Source organism: Scyliorhinus torazame, chromosome 6 (genome assembly GCF_047496885.1).
Source record: "Scyliorhinus torazame isolate Kashiwa2021f chromosome 6, sScyTor2.1, whole genome shotgun sequence".
In the NCBI taxonomy this organism is placed as follows: Eukaryota; Metazoa; Chordata; class Chondrichthyes; order Carcharhiniformes; family Scyliorhinidae; genus Scyliorhinus; species Scyliorhinus torazame.
The window spans coordinates 191060107-191075825 of NC_092712.1; the positions used below are offsets into that span (position 1 = coordinate 191060107).

General features: G+C 47.6%; 1 protein-coding gene across 1 annotated transcript in view; it reads left to right on the top strand.

Moving 5' to 3' along the window:
* Positions 1-15719, top strand: part of itgb8 (integrin, beta 8) — a 138408-nt gene that overhangs the window by 24644 nt on the left and 98045 nt on the right. The window contains exon 7 of the mRNA XM_072509202.1: positions 13920-14015. Coding sequence (XP_072365303.1) covers positions 13920-14015 — 96 coding nt within the window. The remainder of the gene's footprint in view (positions 1-13919; positions 14016-15719) is intronic.

A 15719-nucleotide genomic window follows, 5' to 3' on the forward strand; every position in this document is an offset into this window, starting at 1 on the left:
AATATGCTGGGCGATGTCCACACTTACACTTGTGACATCATCATGTACAAGCATAATGCCATCCCGTTTTTGAGATTCCGCACCTTTTAGGAGAGACCACGGGTTTGGGGACAGGGTGAAAAAAGTATTAAAACATATAAAACCTACCTGATTCTGGTGCCTCATCCCATCGCATGGCTGCTGATGAAAGAAAGTAGAGGCCCCTGCTGGTGCCTCACTAAGATAAGTAAACTATGGATTAAAATACCAGATGTGAAGCCATCCGGTCCCCGACAGTAGCCAGGCAAGCAAAAAATCAAACTGTCCAGGACACAACTGGAATCTGGCTGCCCAGCTGTATTGCCAATGGTAACTAATATTTTCTGCAGAGCCCATTTGCCCATGGCAGAACTTCATAAACAACATCAAATAAGTGCCAATACAGCACTATCAATATGGGTAATAGAGAGTGGGTTGCTGTCCTCTGTCGTGGCACCTCACTCTAAGGGCCTAATTTTCTCAGAGTCAGACTGACTTCAGAGGACTTCAGAAGTGATGGATGGGACCCAATTCTGGGATTCCTGCCCAACATCCTCTCCCCCGCACTAGCTGGCAATTTTCATCAAATATTAATGATATTTGGGGATTGTGCAATGAGACCAGGGCGTGCGAGTATATCAGTCACTGAAAGTAAACATGCAGGTGCAGCAGGTGGTAAAGAAGGCAAATGGTATGTTGGCCTTCATCGCGAGAGGATTCGAGTACAGAAGCAGGGATATCATACTGCAATTATACTGAGCCTTGGTGAGACCACACTTGGAATATTATGTGCAGTTTTGGTCTCCTATCTGAGGAAAGATGTTCTTGCTAAAGACAGAGTTCAGCAAGTTTATCAGACTGATTCCTGGGATTGCGGGACTGACATGTGACTCCGGGAGTGTGGTTTTGGCTTCTGCGGCAGCTTCATCACCCCTAGACGTGGCTGGTGGAATGGCCGACTGGCCTGGGAAGAGGGCAGCTGTGGGGTGCGCCGGTGGGCAGGGCCTAGACTGGGCCTCTGGAAGAACCGATCCACCTGGGAAGGGGTCGGCTGTGGGGTGCGCCGGTTGGACGGAGGGTGGGGTTGGTGGCAGGGGTGTGTGTGGGGATCCAGTGGGCGAGAGGTCCCGTAGGGAGACCGTATCCTGTCGGCCGTCGAGGTACGCCACGTAGGCATACTGAGGGTTAGCGTGGAGGAGATGGACCCTCTCGACCAATGGGTCCGATTTGTGCGCCCACACGTGTTTTCGGAGCATGATGGGTCCGGGAGCTGCCAGCCAGGTAGGGAGCGAGGTCCCAGAGGAGGACTTCCTGGGGAAAACAAGGAGACGTTCGTGAGGCGTTTGGTTGGTCATGGTACATAGCAGTGACCGGATGGAATGGAGGGCATCCGGGAGGACTTCCTGTCAGCGAGAGACTGGTAGATTCCTGGTCCGCAGGACCAGTAGGAACGTCTTCCAGACCCGTTCCGTTCTCCCTCGCTACCTGTCCGTTTCCCCAGCGGTTGTAACTGGTCGTCCTGCTCGAGGCATGCCCTTGCTGAGCAGGAATTGACGCAGTTCATCGCTTATAAAGGAGGACCCCCTATCACTGTGTATGTAGGCGGGGAAACGGAACAGCGTAAAGATACCATGGTGGGCTTTTATGACGGTGGTTGCGGTCATGTCGGGGCAGGGGATGGCGAAAGGGAAACGGGAGTATTCGTCAATAACGTTCAGGAAGTATGTGTTGTGGTCGGTGGAGGGGAGGGGGCCTTTGAAATCCATACTGAGGCGTTCAAAGGGACGGGAAGCCTTTATCAGGTGCGCTTTCTCTGGCCTGTAGAAGTGCGGCTTGCACTCCGCGCAGATTTGGAAATCCCTGGTGGCTGTCCTGACCTCCTCGATGGAGTAGGGCAGGTTGCGGGTCTTGATGAAGTGGAAAAATCGAGTGACCCCGGGTAGCAGAGGTCCTCGTGGAGGGCTCGGAGGCGGTCCACTTGTGCGTTGGCACATGTGCTGAAGGATAGGGCATCAGGAGGCTCATTTAGCTTCCCGGGGCGATACAAGATCTCATAGTTGTAGGTGGAGAGTTCGATCCTCCACCGTAAGATCTTGTCGTTTTTTATCTTGCCCCACTGTGCATTATCGAACATGAAAGCAACGTTCCGTTGGTCAGTGCGGAGAGTGAATCTCCTGCTGGCCAGGTAATACCGCCAATGTCGCACAGCTTCTACTATGGCTTGGGCCTCCTTTTCAACTGAGGAATGGCGGATTTCGGAGGTGTGGAGGGTGCGTGAGAAGAAGGCCACGGGTCTGCCCGTTTGGTTGAGGGTGGCCGCCAGAGCTACGTCGGACGCGTCGCTCTCGACCTGGAATGGGAGGGACTTGTCGATGGCGTGCATCGTGGCCTTTGCAATGTCTGCTTTGATGTGGCTGAAGGCCTGGCGGGCCTCTATCGACAGGGGAAAAACTGGATTGATCAGTGGACGAGCCTTGTCCGCATAGTTGGGGACCCACTGGGCATCGTAAGAAAAAAAGCCTAGGCAGCGCTTCAGGGCCTTGGAGCAGTGCGGGAGGGGGAACTCCTTAAGGGGGCGCATGCGTTCAGGGTCGGGGCCTATCACTCCATTACGCACTACGTAGCCGAGGATGGCTAGGCGATCGGTGCTAAACACGCATTTATCCTTGTTATACGTTAGGTTTAGGATTTTTGTGGTTTGGAGGAATATTCGGAGGTTGGTGTCATGGTCCTGCTGGTCGTGGCCGCAGATGGTGATGTTATCGAGGTACGGGAATGTGGCCCGTAAACCGTATCAGTCAACCATTCGGTCCATCTCTCGCTGGAAGACCGAGACCCCATTAGTGAAAGCAAAGGGAACCCTTAAGAAGTGGTAGAGCCGCCCATCTGCTTCGAAGGCAGTGTATTTGCGGTTACTAGTGCGGATGTGGAGCTGGTGGTAGGCGGACTTAAGATCCACCGTGGAGAAGACCTTGTAATGTGCGATCCTGTTGACCAGGTTGGATATGCGGGGGAGAGGGTACACATCGAGTTGTGTAAACCTGTTGATGGTCTGACTGTAGTCGATGACCATCCTATGCTTCTCCCCGGTCTTTACCACCACGACTTGAGTTCTCCAGGGGCTTCCTTCCACCTTCCTTCAGTAACCGTTGGACCTCTGACCTAATAAAAATCCGGTCCTGGGCACTATACCGTCTGCTCCTGGTGGCGACAGGTTTGCAATCCGGGGTGAGGTTCACAAACAGGCAGGGAGGATCGACCTTGAGGGTCGCGAGGCTGCAGACAGTGAGGGGGGTATAGGGCCACCGAATTTGAACGTTAGTCTTTGGAAGTTACACTGAAAATCCAATCCTAGGAGTGTGGCCGCGTAGAAGTGGGGAAGGACGTAGAGTCGGTAGTTTTTGAGCTCCCTTGGACTGTGAGGTTAGCTATACAAAACCCCTTGATATCCACTGAGTGAGATCCGGAGGCCAGGGAGATTTTTTGATTAACGGGGTGGACGGGGAGAGAACAGTGTCTTACCGTGTCGGGGTGTATGAAGCTCTCCGTGCTCCCAGAGTCGATTAGGCAGGAAGTTTCTTGCCCGTTGATAAGCACTGTCGTCGTAGCAGTCGATAGTGTTCGGGGCCGAGACTGGTCCAGGGTCACCGAGGCTACTCGTGGCAGCAGTTGATTGTTCTCTTCGGGCGGTGTGTGGTCAGCCGAGCTGGGTCCTGGGAGTCCATCCAAGATGACGGCGCCCATTGGTCGCACATGGCTGGGGGTGCACAAAATGGCGGCGCCGATCCATTGCACGTGGCGTCGGATGGACAAGATGGCGGCGCCCAGTGGCCGCACGTGGCCCTGGAGGAGGAAGATGGCGGTGCCCGCTGGCCGCACGGTGACCGTGGAGAGGATTGTGGTGGCAGTCCGCATTCGCCAACGGAGACAGCAGCGACTGCCCGGGCCTGGCATACCGCCACAAAGTGGCCCCTTTTACCGCATCCCTTGCAGGTCGATGCGCGGGCCGGACAGCGCTGTCAGGGGTGCTTGGCATGCCCGCACAAATAGCAGCGGGACCCCCCGGGGTTGCTAGGCCGCCTTGCAGCACAAGCTTGTGGGGGGATGGGAGATGTCTCAGGGTCGGCCGCGGGGGGGGGGGGGTTCCACGCTGCCCAGGGGGCTGCCGTGCTGTTGGGGATGTAAGCGCGGGCGTTTCGGGAGCCGGCAAGGGCCCGTGCCTCCTTGAGGTCCAGGGTGTCTTTCTCCAGCAATCGCTGGAGGATTTGGGAGGACAGCATACCTGCAACAAAAGCGTCCCTGATCAAAAGTTCTGTGTGGTCGCTCGCCGAAACCTGTGGAGAACTGCAGTTTCTCCCCAACACCAGGAGCGCACAGTAGAATTCTTCCAGCGATTCTCCAGTGATTTGTCGCCTCGTCGCTAGCAGATGTCGAGCGTAGACCTGGTTTACCGGGCGAATATAATGTCCTTTCAGCAGCTCCATTGCTGCATCGAAGTTGTCCGCTTCCTCGATGAGGGTGTAAATGTCTGGGCTCACCCTCGAGTGCAGGACTTGCAGTTTCTGTTCTCCCGTTGGTGTGTTTTCGGCCGTTCGAGGTATTCGTTAAAACACGCCAGCCAGTGCTTGAAGGTTGCCGCTGAGTTTGCCGCGTGGCGGCTGAGTTGCAGACACTTCGGGAGCTCCATTCTTTTAAATATAGCGTATTAAATTGATGCACAATCAATAACCTCAGAAACGAGATTGGAGACAATTGAAGGCTAATACGCTAGATGTTTCCCCCAGCAGCGCAGGTACAGAAGAAAGCTGCTGAGGCAGCACGGGCTCTTATACCCCGCCTTGCAAGGCGGAGCTAAAATGCAATCTTATCCAATGGGAACAAGTACATTCTCCACCAATGGTATTCCGGCATTACTAGGTACCGTAATCCTCCTAACACAGACTACCACATAGCCCTTGGGGCTAAAGGGATCAAAGGATATGTGGGGAAAGTGACAACAGGTTACTGAGTTGGATGATCAGCCTATAACATAATGAATGGCGGAGCAGGCTCGCAGGACCTATTGCTGCTTTTATTTTCTATGTTTCTTTTATAAGGCCATGTGAAGAAACAGCTGACTGCCCACCTGTTTCTGTTGATCTAGTTCACAGATTACCTCATTGTGAATGCCTGGCTGAGTTCTAAGACTTATTAATGGATTAGCTCAAGAGCGATCTGTATTCACAGGTGAAAGTGGGGTGTCTGCTTTGATTTATTAACATCTTTATGCGGTTATAAGAAGTTATTAGTTTCTTCCCTTTTTCTTTCAATATTTGTATCTTTATTTGAACAAGATGAAGAGGTTTGAAGTGAGCTAAAGATTCTGTTATTGGTACTATAGGGGATTGTCACAGTAACTTCATTGCAGTGTTAATGTGAGCCCACTTGTGACAACAATAACGATAATTATTAATGGCTCTGTCTGATTAACCTGATTGGCTCATTTATAGGGTTGTGAGAGCAGCAGTTTTTCAAAACCGATTTTGAATGTATAAGGGCATTTCAAGACTTGCTAGTGTAGTTATATCATTCATTAATTCTACAGTGCATAGTGGGTGAGTGGGCATGGAAAATACAGGAAGACCAAGTAAAAGGCATGGGGAGGCTACGACAGAAACATGAGAGTTATGGATGTGGCGTGGATGTTCTTATTGTGGGGGGGGGTGTTGCTGAGGGAGTGGGGGGTAAGGGCTAGAGGGCCGAACCGCCTTGAATACACCTGGGCCGAAATCTCAGAGAACCAAGGTAGACTTTCTAACCATACTGACTCGGCACGCACATGTGTCTGTGGCTGCATCCAAGGTACTCCCAGGGATGGTTGACTCAACTCGATCCCTTCCCACTCCCCTGAGCAAAAGTAGTGCGGGCAGAGACCTTTTACATAGAGACAGGAAATTTCCTGATCAAAGCTTCCCGCCTTAATGGTGAAAACCAGCTCTACATTTCTTGGATGTTGATGCGACCATCAATTCACACGAAACCAGCAGTAGAAGTAAACTGTGGCTTTAATCAACTAGAACAGTGCCTGCCTGTGACTGATCTGTTAGGGGGAGCCGCCTACAGGTCGACTGCTCTTTATATCTCCCCTCAAGCGTTGGAGCCAGGGGAAGAGCCCACACAGGCCCCAACATGCTACATCATAGGTAATACCTTACAATGGTCCATAGGTGGAGCCCACATGGGCAACAGCGTAATACAGATATGCACATGGTGAATTGTTACAGCAATATATTCACCACAGATGTGTTGCTTCTCTTCCTTTCACACTATGATGCAGAGCAGGGCAATGCCCATTGTGAAGGCCATTCCTGTTACTGAGTACTGTTTCCAACTAATTTCAGATGCAGGATACTTTTTATTTAACTATATTGTGAATCGTTTTAAGAACATTTCAAACAAAAGCACAAAGAAAATTAACATTAACCGCCAAAAAACTCTGTTGCACTGATGTAAAGTGACTGTGGGCTGTGCGGTATGTAGATTTTCAGGTGTACTCTTCCAACTATTTACTTAAATTTAGGAAAGCAGTTCCTTTGTTTGGTGCGGGGCTTCATAAATGAACAGCAAGGGTTCACTAAATATACCTCGGAAGCAATGCAAATGATGGAGGGAATTTGTGCAGCAATGTTTCAACGTAAAACCTTTAGAATTGGTTATGCAGGTATTCCCTCTGATTAAACAGGAAAATGCCACACTTATGCCACAACTATTCAAAAACGTCCCGGGAAATTGCAGATCACTGATTAAGCCAGTAGCTTTTTATTTCCGATTGCTTCATTTGGCTCTGAAGTTGTTTCACACAAATAGACACAGTTTATAAATATTCAATGACAATTTGGATACCAATAGAAACCAAAGGACTGACTAACTCAGCTTATTTTATAAAAACTATAGATTTTGTGTTATTAACAGGTATTTTATTAACTACTTCAACACAGTCATGGATAATGAAACATGAATATCTGTATGTCTATTCCTGGTTCAATTATTAAGCTTACAGTGTAAATTGCTACAACAACTGTTCAAATACTCTGGTAGGCAAACTGCTGCTCGATGATGAGGCCTGAGGCAGACTCCTCTGGCCTATGCATTGAGATGTTTGGTCATTCTATGTCTGTTGTGCCTGTTTATGGCCATGCTCAAATTCCTAGGCATTTTTCTGTTGGATGTTCAGACATTATCCTGCTGGAACTGAGAAAGGGAAACATTGTGAGGTGGTCAAATAAGACAAGTGAGTCTCCGGTCAGAAATAAAATGATATAGCGTATTTTCATGATATGATTGCTCAGTATGTAGTGTAAATCACCATTTTTTAAATAGAAAATGAAAGCCAAAGTAATTTAAAGGAAAAGCCTAAAATTGTGACACTCATGTCTAATGATAAATAAAACCATATGGTAGTGTTAAGCAGGTTCTAAGGAATTCAGATAAATAGTGCACACAGATTATATTTTCCACCACCCTGTTGGGGAACAGTGCACAAAAAGGATGAAATTTAATGAAGTCCACCAAAGCAGAATCGCTCGGGAATGAGTGAATCAGATTCCTGGTGGCAGAAACTGATGGAGGAATTATAATAATAATAATAATCGCTTATTGCCACAAGTAGGCTTAAATGAAGTTACTGTGAAAAACCCCTAATCGTCACATTCTGGCGCCTGTTCGGGGAGGCCGGTACGGGAATTGAACTTGTACTGCTGGCCTTGTTCTGCATTACAAGCCAGCTGTTTAGCCCACTGTGCTAAACCAGCCCCTAAGCAACCAGCAGGAAAGCTGCAAGATGGTGATCCTACATGAATGCAGTGGAAGCCAATTAAGGTTGTGAAACAGACCGTTAATTGCCATTTTCATGCTGTTGGATGCTATCAAATGGACCTTTTGGCATTAAGCAAGTGGTGAGCAGGGTTAATGGGCCGCCAGATCCGCAACCAGTGAAAGCCTGGTTGAAGTGAGGCATCTTAGAGGTGGGTCAGCCATTTTGCAACTGCCTTCCACAGGAGAATAAAAGGAGTTTCGAAAGTTACAGGCTGAGGAGCATAGATTGGAGTTGGAGGACCTGATGGAAAAGTCTGAGGGTCACACATTGACTCTTCAGGTTCAGAATCATAAGCCCGTGAAAGGGATAACATAAGTTGCAGGAGATTGCAAAATTGTTGGATGTCTGTTGGAGGAGCAGTGCAAAGTCAGACAGCTGCAGGTTACCAGAGGCACCATTAGCGGACATGCACGAACAGCAAAACATCCCTGTCTCGTACCTGTATGGTCCACATGCCTCACTTCACCAGCTCGGGAATCCCTAAGTCCTCCAGATCTGCCAGAAGGATCCCCATTGCCTGGATTAAATTCTGTCCAAATAGTACACCTGAAATCCAGATGATTTTACCTGGAAATGACAGGTATCCCATTGTTTCCCATCTAATTGTTTGTAAAGGTGAGAAAATCATCGCTTTTTCGGGGTGCCTCTGTAAGCATCAATCCTAGCCAGGAACACAAGTAGGAGTCTGCCTTTTTGAGTTATATTTGCCAAGACTGAGTCTGGAATTTGCTGGCCATTCACGCTAGCAGGATCTTCTGGTCCCGCTGACTTTGGGGGGAGGGGGAATGGCGGGCCACCTCCCACTGCCGAGAAACACATCGCAGGGAGCGTGGGACATTCTCTCTCCCCCCGCATTGAGATTTTGCTCCGAAAGAAAGTGCAAGATGGTCAGTTGCGCAATCTGCGACACAGAAGATAGTAAACTAGATTATAAGGTGATTAAAACGCCTGCAAGCTTTATTGAACCATTACTACATTTGGATACATAGCCCTGAGTGAACTTTCTCAATTGTTGTTTTGCTTGGCTTCTTTGTTGGGAGCAGTACTGCACCCTGTGACATTGAGTTGTATAGTCTGTGCAGTATGAATTACAGCGTGGTTACTCATGCACTTCAGTAATGGGAAACTGGAGAGCATTTCTTATCATTAAAAGCATTTAAAACGGTGTTCCACAGAGTGCATGAAAAATATGTTCCACTGAAAGGAAAAAGCAAGTAAACATTTAGTGGGACTTTCCATGGATGAATAAAGTTTTAAAGGAAACAGTTGAACATTAGGAAAGGGGCATCTCTTCAGCATATAGACACAGAGGAGTGCATGTTAAGAGAGAATATGTTGAGATTAGGAGAGAAGTCAAAACAACAATTATGAAGACTAAAAGGAACTCCAAAATTAAATTATCAAGGAACATAAAACAAAGTTGTGCAAGGACAGAGAAGACGAACTATGTCATTATATTTCTATATTCCTGTATTTTTATTGTTAGTTTTGTATGATATATCTTCCAACATTATCGGCGTAACACTGTCAACAAATTCTTGCAACAATTGGAATTACTTTCAGGTAGTATACTGTAAAACATAATTTCATTGTATTCATGGATCCCTTTTCTATGGTTACCCACAGGGTGAAAGGAGCAGGTCAAGATCTGTGACAGACTAGTGTCATGTGAGAGTACCTTTAAGAAATGGGTGTTTATAAATGGGTGTGTATATAAATATATGTAGTGCGAGTACCTTTAAGAAATGGGTGTTTACTACTGCAGTGATGTCAGAGAGTGGGTGGAGCTGGGCTGTCTGTCAGCTTTTTACTTTCGTTTTTGAGCAGGCTGCAGGGTGTGTTTTAGTTTCGTTTTGAGTGTTGGAGCTGAAGCCAGACAGAACAGGTGTACTGTAGATCTCTGTGCCATGAAAAGACTATCTCTTGATCATTTGGTGAATTCAGAATTATAAATGTTTTCAGTAGTGACTTTAACCTGATGTGCGTCTGTTAAAGGTTTTGTTTTCAAGTCATATGGGGAAAGCTTAAAGGATTACTCAGTGTTGTATTCTTTGGGGGTTGTATCTGAATTGATGGTTTCTAAGATGTTCACTGTATGTTTTAAAAATGTTAACTTGAGTTCATAGAATAAACATTGTTTTGCTTTAAAAAATACGTTTCCATTTCTGCTGTACCACACCTGTAGAGTGGGCCGTGTGCTCCCCATACCACAATCTATTAGAAGTTGTGGGTCAGGTGAACTCCATGATTCTCTAAACCCAGGCCCACAACACTCGACCAGGTGTGAAGTAATTGGGTTTTGTTAAAGTCCAGAGTTGAGATGAAATATGGGGGTTCTTTCTGGATTAACATTTGGTTGAAGTAATGGGGGTTAGGTGCTGGGTAAGAGAGTAGATTAGGAAAAGAGAGATAAAAATAAAGTTAAACCTAGGGAGACAGCTGAAGCAGTCCTCTTCATAGCTTGCTTTCCCACCTAGCTTTGTTTTGACACCATTCTTCAATACATTAATCTTGGTCTCTTCATCTACATCATGACATAGACAGTGTAGCTCCTGCCACTGCCTGGAATGGAATTGGATAGTTAATTGGGGCTCTTAATCACAGAGCTAGGCGCTCTTAATCACAGAGCCATTGTGTCAAGCCGTATGTTATATTTTTAATTTCTTCTTCATTTTTTAACAGTTGTGGTGAATAAATAATAATAATCGCTTATTGTCACAAGTAGACTTCAATGACATTACTGTGAAAAGCCCCTAGTCGCCACATTCCGGCGCCTGTTGGGGGAGGTCAGTACGGGAATTGAACCCGCGCTGCTGGCCTTGTTCTGCATTACAAGGCAGCTGTTTAGCCAACTTGCTAAACCGGCCAAGGTTCTTGTCACAGGTACTACAATTATAACGAGTGAACAGGGGCTTTGTGGGAGAGCCCCGCTACAAACGAATACATCTATTTTTAGAAAAGTATTTTTGTGAGCATCTGCAAAAGGCCTATTTAAATAAAAAATCCCAATGTATTTCTGATGTGAATTTTGTTAATGACTGGCAAATGAAGAGACCACTTTGGGTAGCAGCCAACCTGAAGTAGATTCTATTTCAATTTACTCCCTAATATCACATTTCAGTTTGCATCTCAGATCTTAATTTAGGATGTCTGTCTGGTAGCATATAATAAAGTGAGTTATGAGACATCAACTGTACTTAAATGCATCTCACTTTCTGCAACTGGCAGTGCAGTTTCACATGCACCACTTTAGAGATTACCCTAAACACCTCCTTCCAGTAATCTTCCAGCTTTGGGCAGGACCAAAACATATGAACGTGGTTTGACTTAAAATGTATTCTACATTTTGCACTATTTGCAAAAAACAATAAAATCATAAAATAAACTGCAGTGCGGCAAATAAAACCTTTACCTTCTCTGCGGATGCGAGTGTACGTGGGGGAGAGAGAGATGCGTGTGTCCGATATTAGAATTAGTTTTCCTGCATGCCAGCCACCAGGCTCCTTTAAACCAAGGGGCACCATGACACGAAGAGAAGGAAAGGCTGCCGAGTGAGGGCATAAGTCCTGGAGTGAGTGCTCACTAATAACATGCTAATGTATTAAAATGGGTTTGCGGCTCCCGTGGCACAGTGGTTAGCATGCTACCTCACGGCACCAGGGACCTGGGTTCGATTCCAATTTTGGGTGACTGTGTGGAATCTGCATATTCTCACCTTGTCTGTGTGAATTTCCTCCGGATGCTCCAATTTCCCCTCACAGTTCAAAAAAAAAGGGGGAAATGTCATGATATGCAAACATGCAACCAATGAACACTCAGAATAGGACACAACTAATGGGCAGTCAGGACACTCAGAGGTGGCATCACCATAAGGGGCATGACATAAACACTATAAAAGGGATGAGGCACTCACACCCTGCCTCTTTCCACAGACAGACATCTAGAGAGCTAGACAGGGTTGATCAGCAGCATCACACCCCAGCACATGGCTTAGAACAAGCTGGCACAGTGAGACTGAGTTACTACAGTTAGATTAGCAGAGAGTCGAACTGATTTGAGAACTGTGTTAATAGTTCAATAAACACGTTGAACTCATTTCAGAGTCTGGAGCATCCTTTAGTTAAGACTGCATCAGGTAGCAGCCTGTGTTATCCGAAGCAGCATGACACAACACAGTCCACATGGGAGGAATCATCTTTTGGCAAATATGCATACGAGGCTGACTGCCTCGCTCTACTTTGCAGATTGCCAAGGTACCTGAGGATTTGGAATTCAATCCCTTCGCCTCGGACACCTCGGGCAAGCGCCGTTCAGTACTGGCCCCCACTAACGGGGGATCGGAGGCCCCCAGCTGCATACACTTTGGACAGGGTGGTGCACTGACACTGCTGGTGCCACCTGGGTATCCTGACAGTGTCAGCCTGGCACCCTGGCAAGCCATCTGGGTGCTAGCCTGGCACCGCCAAGGTTCCCAGGAGGCACTGCCAGCTGGAACGGGCACTGCCAGAGTGCCAGGTTGGCACTGCCAAGGTGCCAAGCTGGCACTTTTTATCTCTGCGCAATCAGGCCGGGTTGCGCAGCGTGGGTGTTGGAGGGTTGTGGGTGGGAGGGGTTGGGGACCCTCCCATATTGCCTTCGGGCTGGGGAGGTCGGGAATTGTTTTGGCAGCCTCACAGCCTCTCGCTACAATTGGGGGTTCTGGCGAGCGGAGCTTCCCACTGTTCAAAACGTGGCTATGTGCAGCCTTGGCCGCGCGTTCCATGTTCAGGCCCCGAATTCAATGCAAGTCACGTTGAACAGCCACTGTTTCTTGGCACTGTGCTGGGAAACGCGCTCACTCGGGGACTTTGTTCCCTTTTGGAAGAATCGCGGCCAATATCTACAGTATTACTGTTATTGACATTGCCACAAAGATTCAAAGACTTTATTCCTGAGTGTGAGGTAGGCATTTCAAGCCACGATATTGGAGTCAGATATCTTGTTAATTTCAGTGAATAGATGGAAAATCACAGCGATTGATTTTAAGCACTGGGCTGGTGAACAAGTTATAAATGGACGGGATTTCTTCCCTGATCATGACCCTTTCTGGGCAGGTGTATGAGGGCTCACCTAAAGCAGGCAGTGGGCTGGTGGAACTCTGAACTCCAGGTTCCTATTACATGAAAAGGATTTGATTTTACTCGGGCCTGATCGGGAAGACACATGTTAGACTGAATGTCATGATGGTTTGCAGACAGAAGAGGCCACCCAGGGGTAAATATAAAACTTACCACTGTGGAGGAGTGCTCCTCTGGGTCCAACAAGAAGTGTCACAACTGCCCAAGCCAAGCTTCACACAACGCATCCCTCCCCTTCCACAAAATCGTTCTAAAACTCTGCACGTTACCAGCTTTCTGGCAAGCGGCTTCTGGCTGCCCGAACATTCCTTTTTATCTCCTCATGGGAGGCAACTGAGACATTAACATAACTAGGGCCTCAAACTAAGGATTCGCCTGACCCAAACATGCTTGGGGTTAAAAGCAACTGTTCCTTCAATCAGTCAACCTGAACTGCCTGTTAATGTTGGCTTGGGAGTCAGCCCTGTAATCCCTATCGTAGTGAAATATTACTGTATCAATTTTTACTGGTGTCACTATTAAGGCAGCAGGAGTAATGTGCGTACATGCATTCACCTGTTTCATAATGGTGGCTGGAACCACTCTGTTTCATTTTTCTCTGTCCTTCTACATCAGCTGAACCACTTGTCCAGCTTGCAGTGGCTCCGTGGATTTTGCAGATCTGTAGATTTCACTGATGTAGGTCTGAAAACCAGTTACTGCGGCAGCTCGAAACTAAGATCAGAGACAAACTGCTGTGTTCACTCTTCCCAGATTCATATTCATAAATAATGCCTATTTTTAAAATGACATGAATATAGAACAAAAGTTAAGTACATAAATGGTTTGCTGAATTTCCCAAGACATTCTTAATGTTATGTTAATAGTTCTGAATGACCCCCTCTACTCTGTGGTAACATTATGTATGCTTGTGTCCTGACTTCTAACAGGAGCATCCATCCGTGGGTTTGCTGGTGGATAAGCTGCTGGAAAATAATATCCATGTCATTTTTGCAGTTCAGGGCTCCTGCATCAATTGGTACAAGGTAAGATTTATGCTGTTAATACCAAACTGAATGAGACATAGGAACATAGGAATTAAGAGCAGATATAGGCAATTCAGCCTCCCGAGCCTCCTCCTCCATTCAATCAGATCATGGCTGATCTCTTCCTGGCCTCAAATCCACCTCCCCACCTGTTCCTCATATCACTTTAACCCATTAAAAAAAAATCAGAAATATATCTATCTCTGTTTTGAAATCATTTAATGACTCAGACTCCACTGCACTATGAGACAGCGAGTTCCACAAATTCACCACCCTCTGCGAGAAGTAGCTCCTTCTCATCTCACTTCTAAATCAACTGCCTTTCAATCTATATCTGTGACCTCTCGTTCTAGATTGCCCCACAAGGGGGAACATTTTGTCTATATTTACTTCATCAATCCCTTTTAGTATTTCATATACCTCAATCAGATCCCCTCTCATTCTTCGAAACTCCAGCGGGTTTAAGCCCAAACTGTTTAATCTCTCAACCCTTACACCACCGGAATCAATCTGGGGAACCTCCTCAGAACTGCCTCCAAAGACACCACATCCTTCCTCAAATAAGGAGACCAAAACGGGACACAATACTCCAGATGTAGTCTCACCAACACAAGTGTTGGGCTTTCTGGGAAAAGTGACTTTGGTTGCGCGTGATTAATTTATACTTAATCACATCTGAAATATTATTAAAATCAAATCATATTTCAGGTTTCTGCGAACATTAATTGAAAGTAAATTCCAATACCAGGTAAACTGGCTGCATTTTATGGTGCTGATTATCTCATGCGACTGTTACTTTCAAGATATCTGTGGTGTTTTAAATATGCTCAAGCAAACAATAACTTTCACTTGTAAAGATTAGGGGCGGGATTCTCTGACCCTCCACCGAGTCGGAGAATCGGCGGGGGGCGGCGTGAATCCCGCCCCCGCTGGCCCCCGAATTCTCCGGCAACGAAAATTCGGCGGGGGCGAGAATCGCGCCGTGCTGGTTGGCGGGCCTCCCCGGCGATTCTCCGGCCCGCGATGGGCCGAAGTCCCGCTGTTGTCATGCCAGTCCCGCCGGCGTGAATCAAACCACCTACCTTACCGGCCGGGACGAGCTGCGCGGGCAGGACTAGCGGCGCGGGCGGGCTCCGGGGTCCTGGGGGGAGCGCGGGGTGATCTGGCCCCAGGGGGTGCCCCCACGGTGGCCTGGCCCGCGATCGGGGCCCACTGATCGGGGCCCACTGATCCGGGGGCGGGCATGTGCCGCGGAGGCACACTTTTCCTTCCGCCTTGGCCATAGCCTCTGCGATGGCCGATGCGGAAATGACCCCCCCCTACGCATGCGCGGGGATGACATCAGCAGCGGAGTCTCTTCGGCCCCGACTGGCATGGCACCAAAGGCCTTTCCTGCCAGTTGGCGGCACGCCAATCACTCCAGCGCGGGCCTAGCCCCTCAAGGTGAGGGCTTAGCCCCTAAAGGTGCAAATCCGCACCTTTTGGGTAAGCCTGACGCCGGAGTGGTTCATGCCACTCCCTCCCGCCAGGACCCCCCGCCCCGCCGGGTAGGGGAGAATCCCGGCCTAGATTTGAACCAATACAACAATTGATGTTAGTGCTTCTAAGGCAAACATTTAAGGTTTATTTATTTTTAAGATTATTTATTTTCATGATAATCACTCCTTCTAAGAAGACTTGTAAAAAAAGTTTAATTGAAAAAAT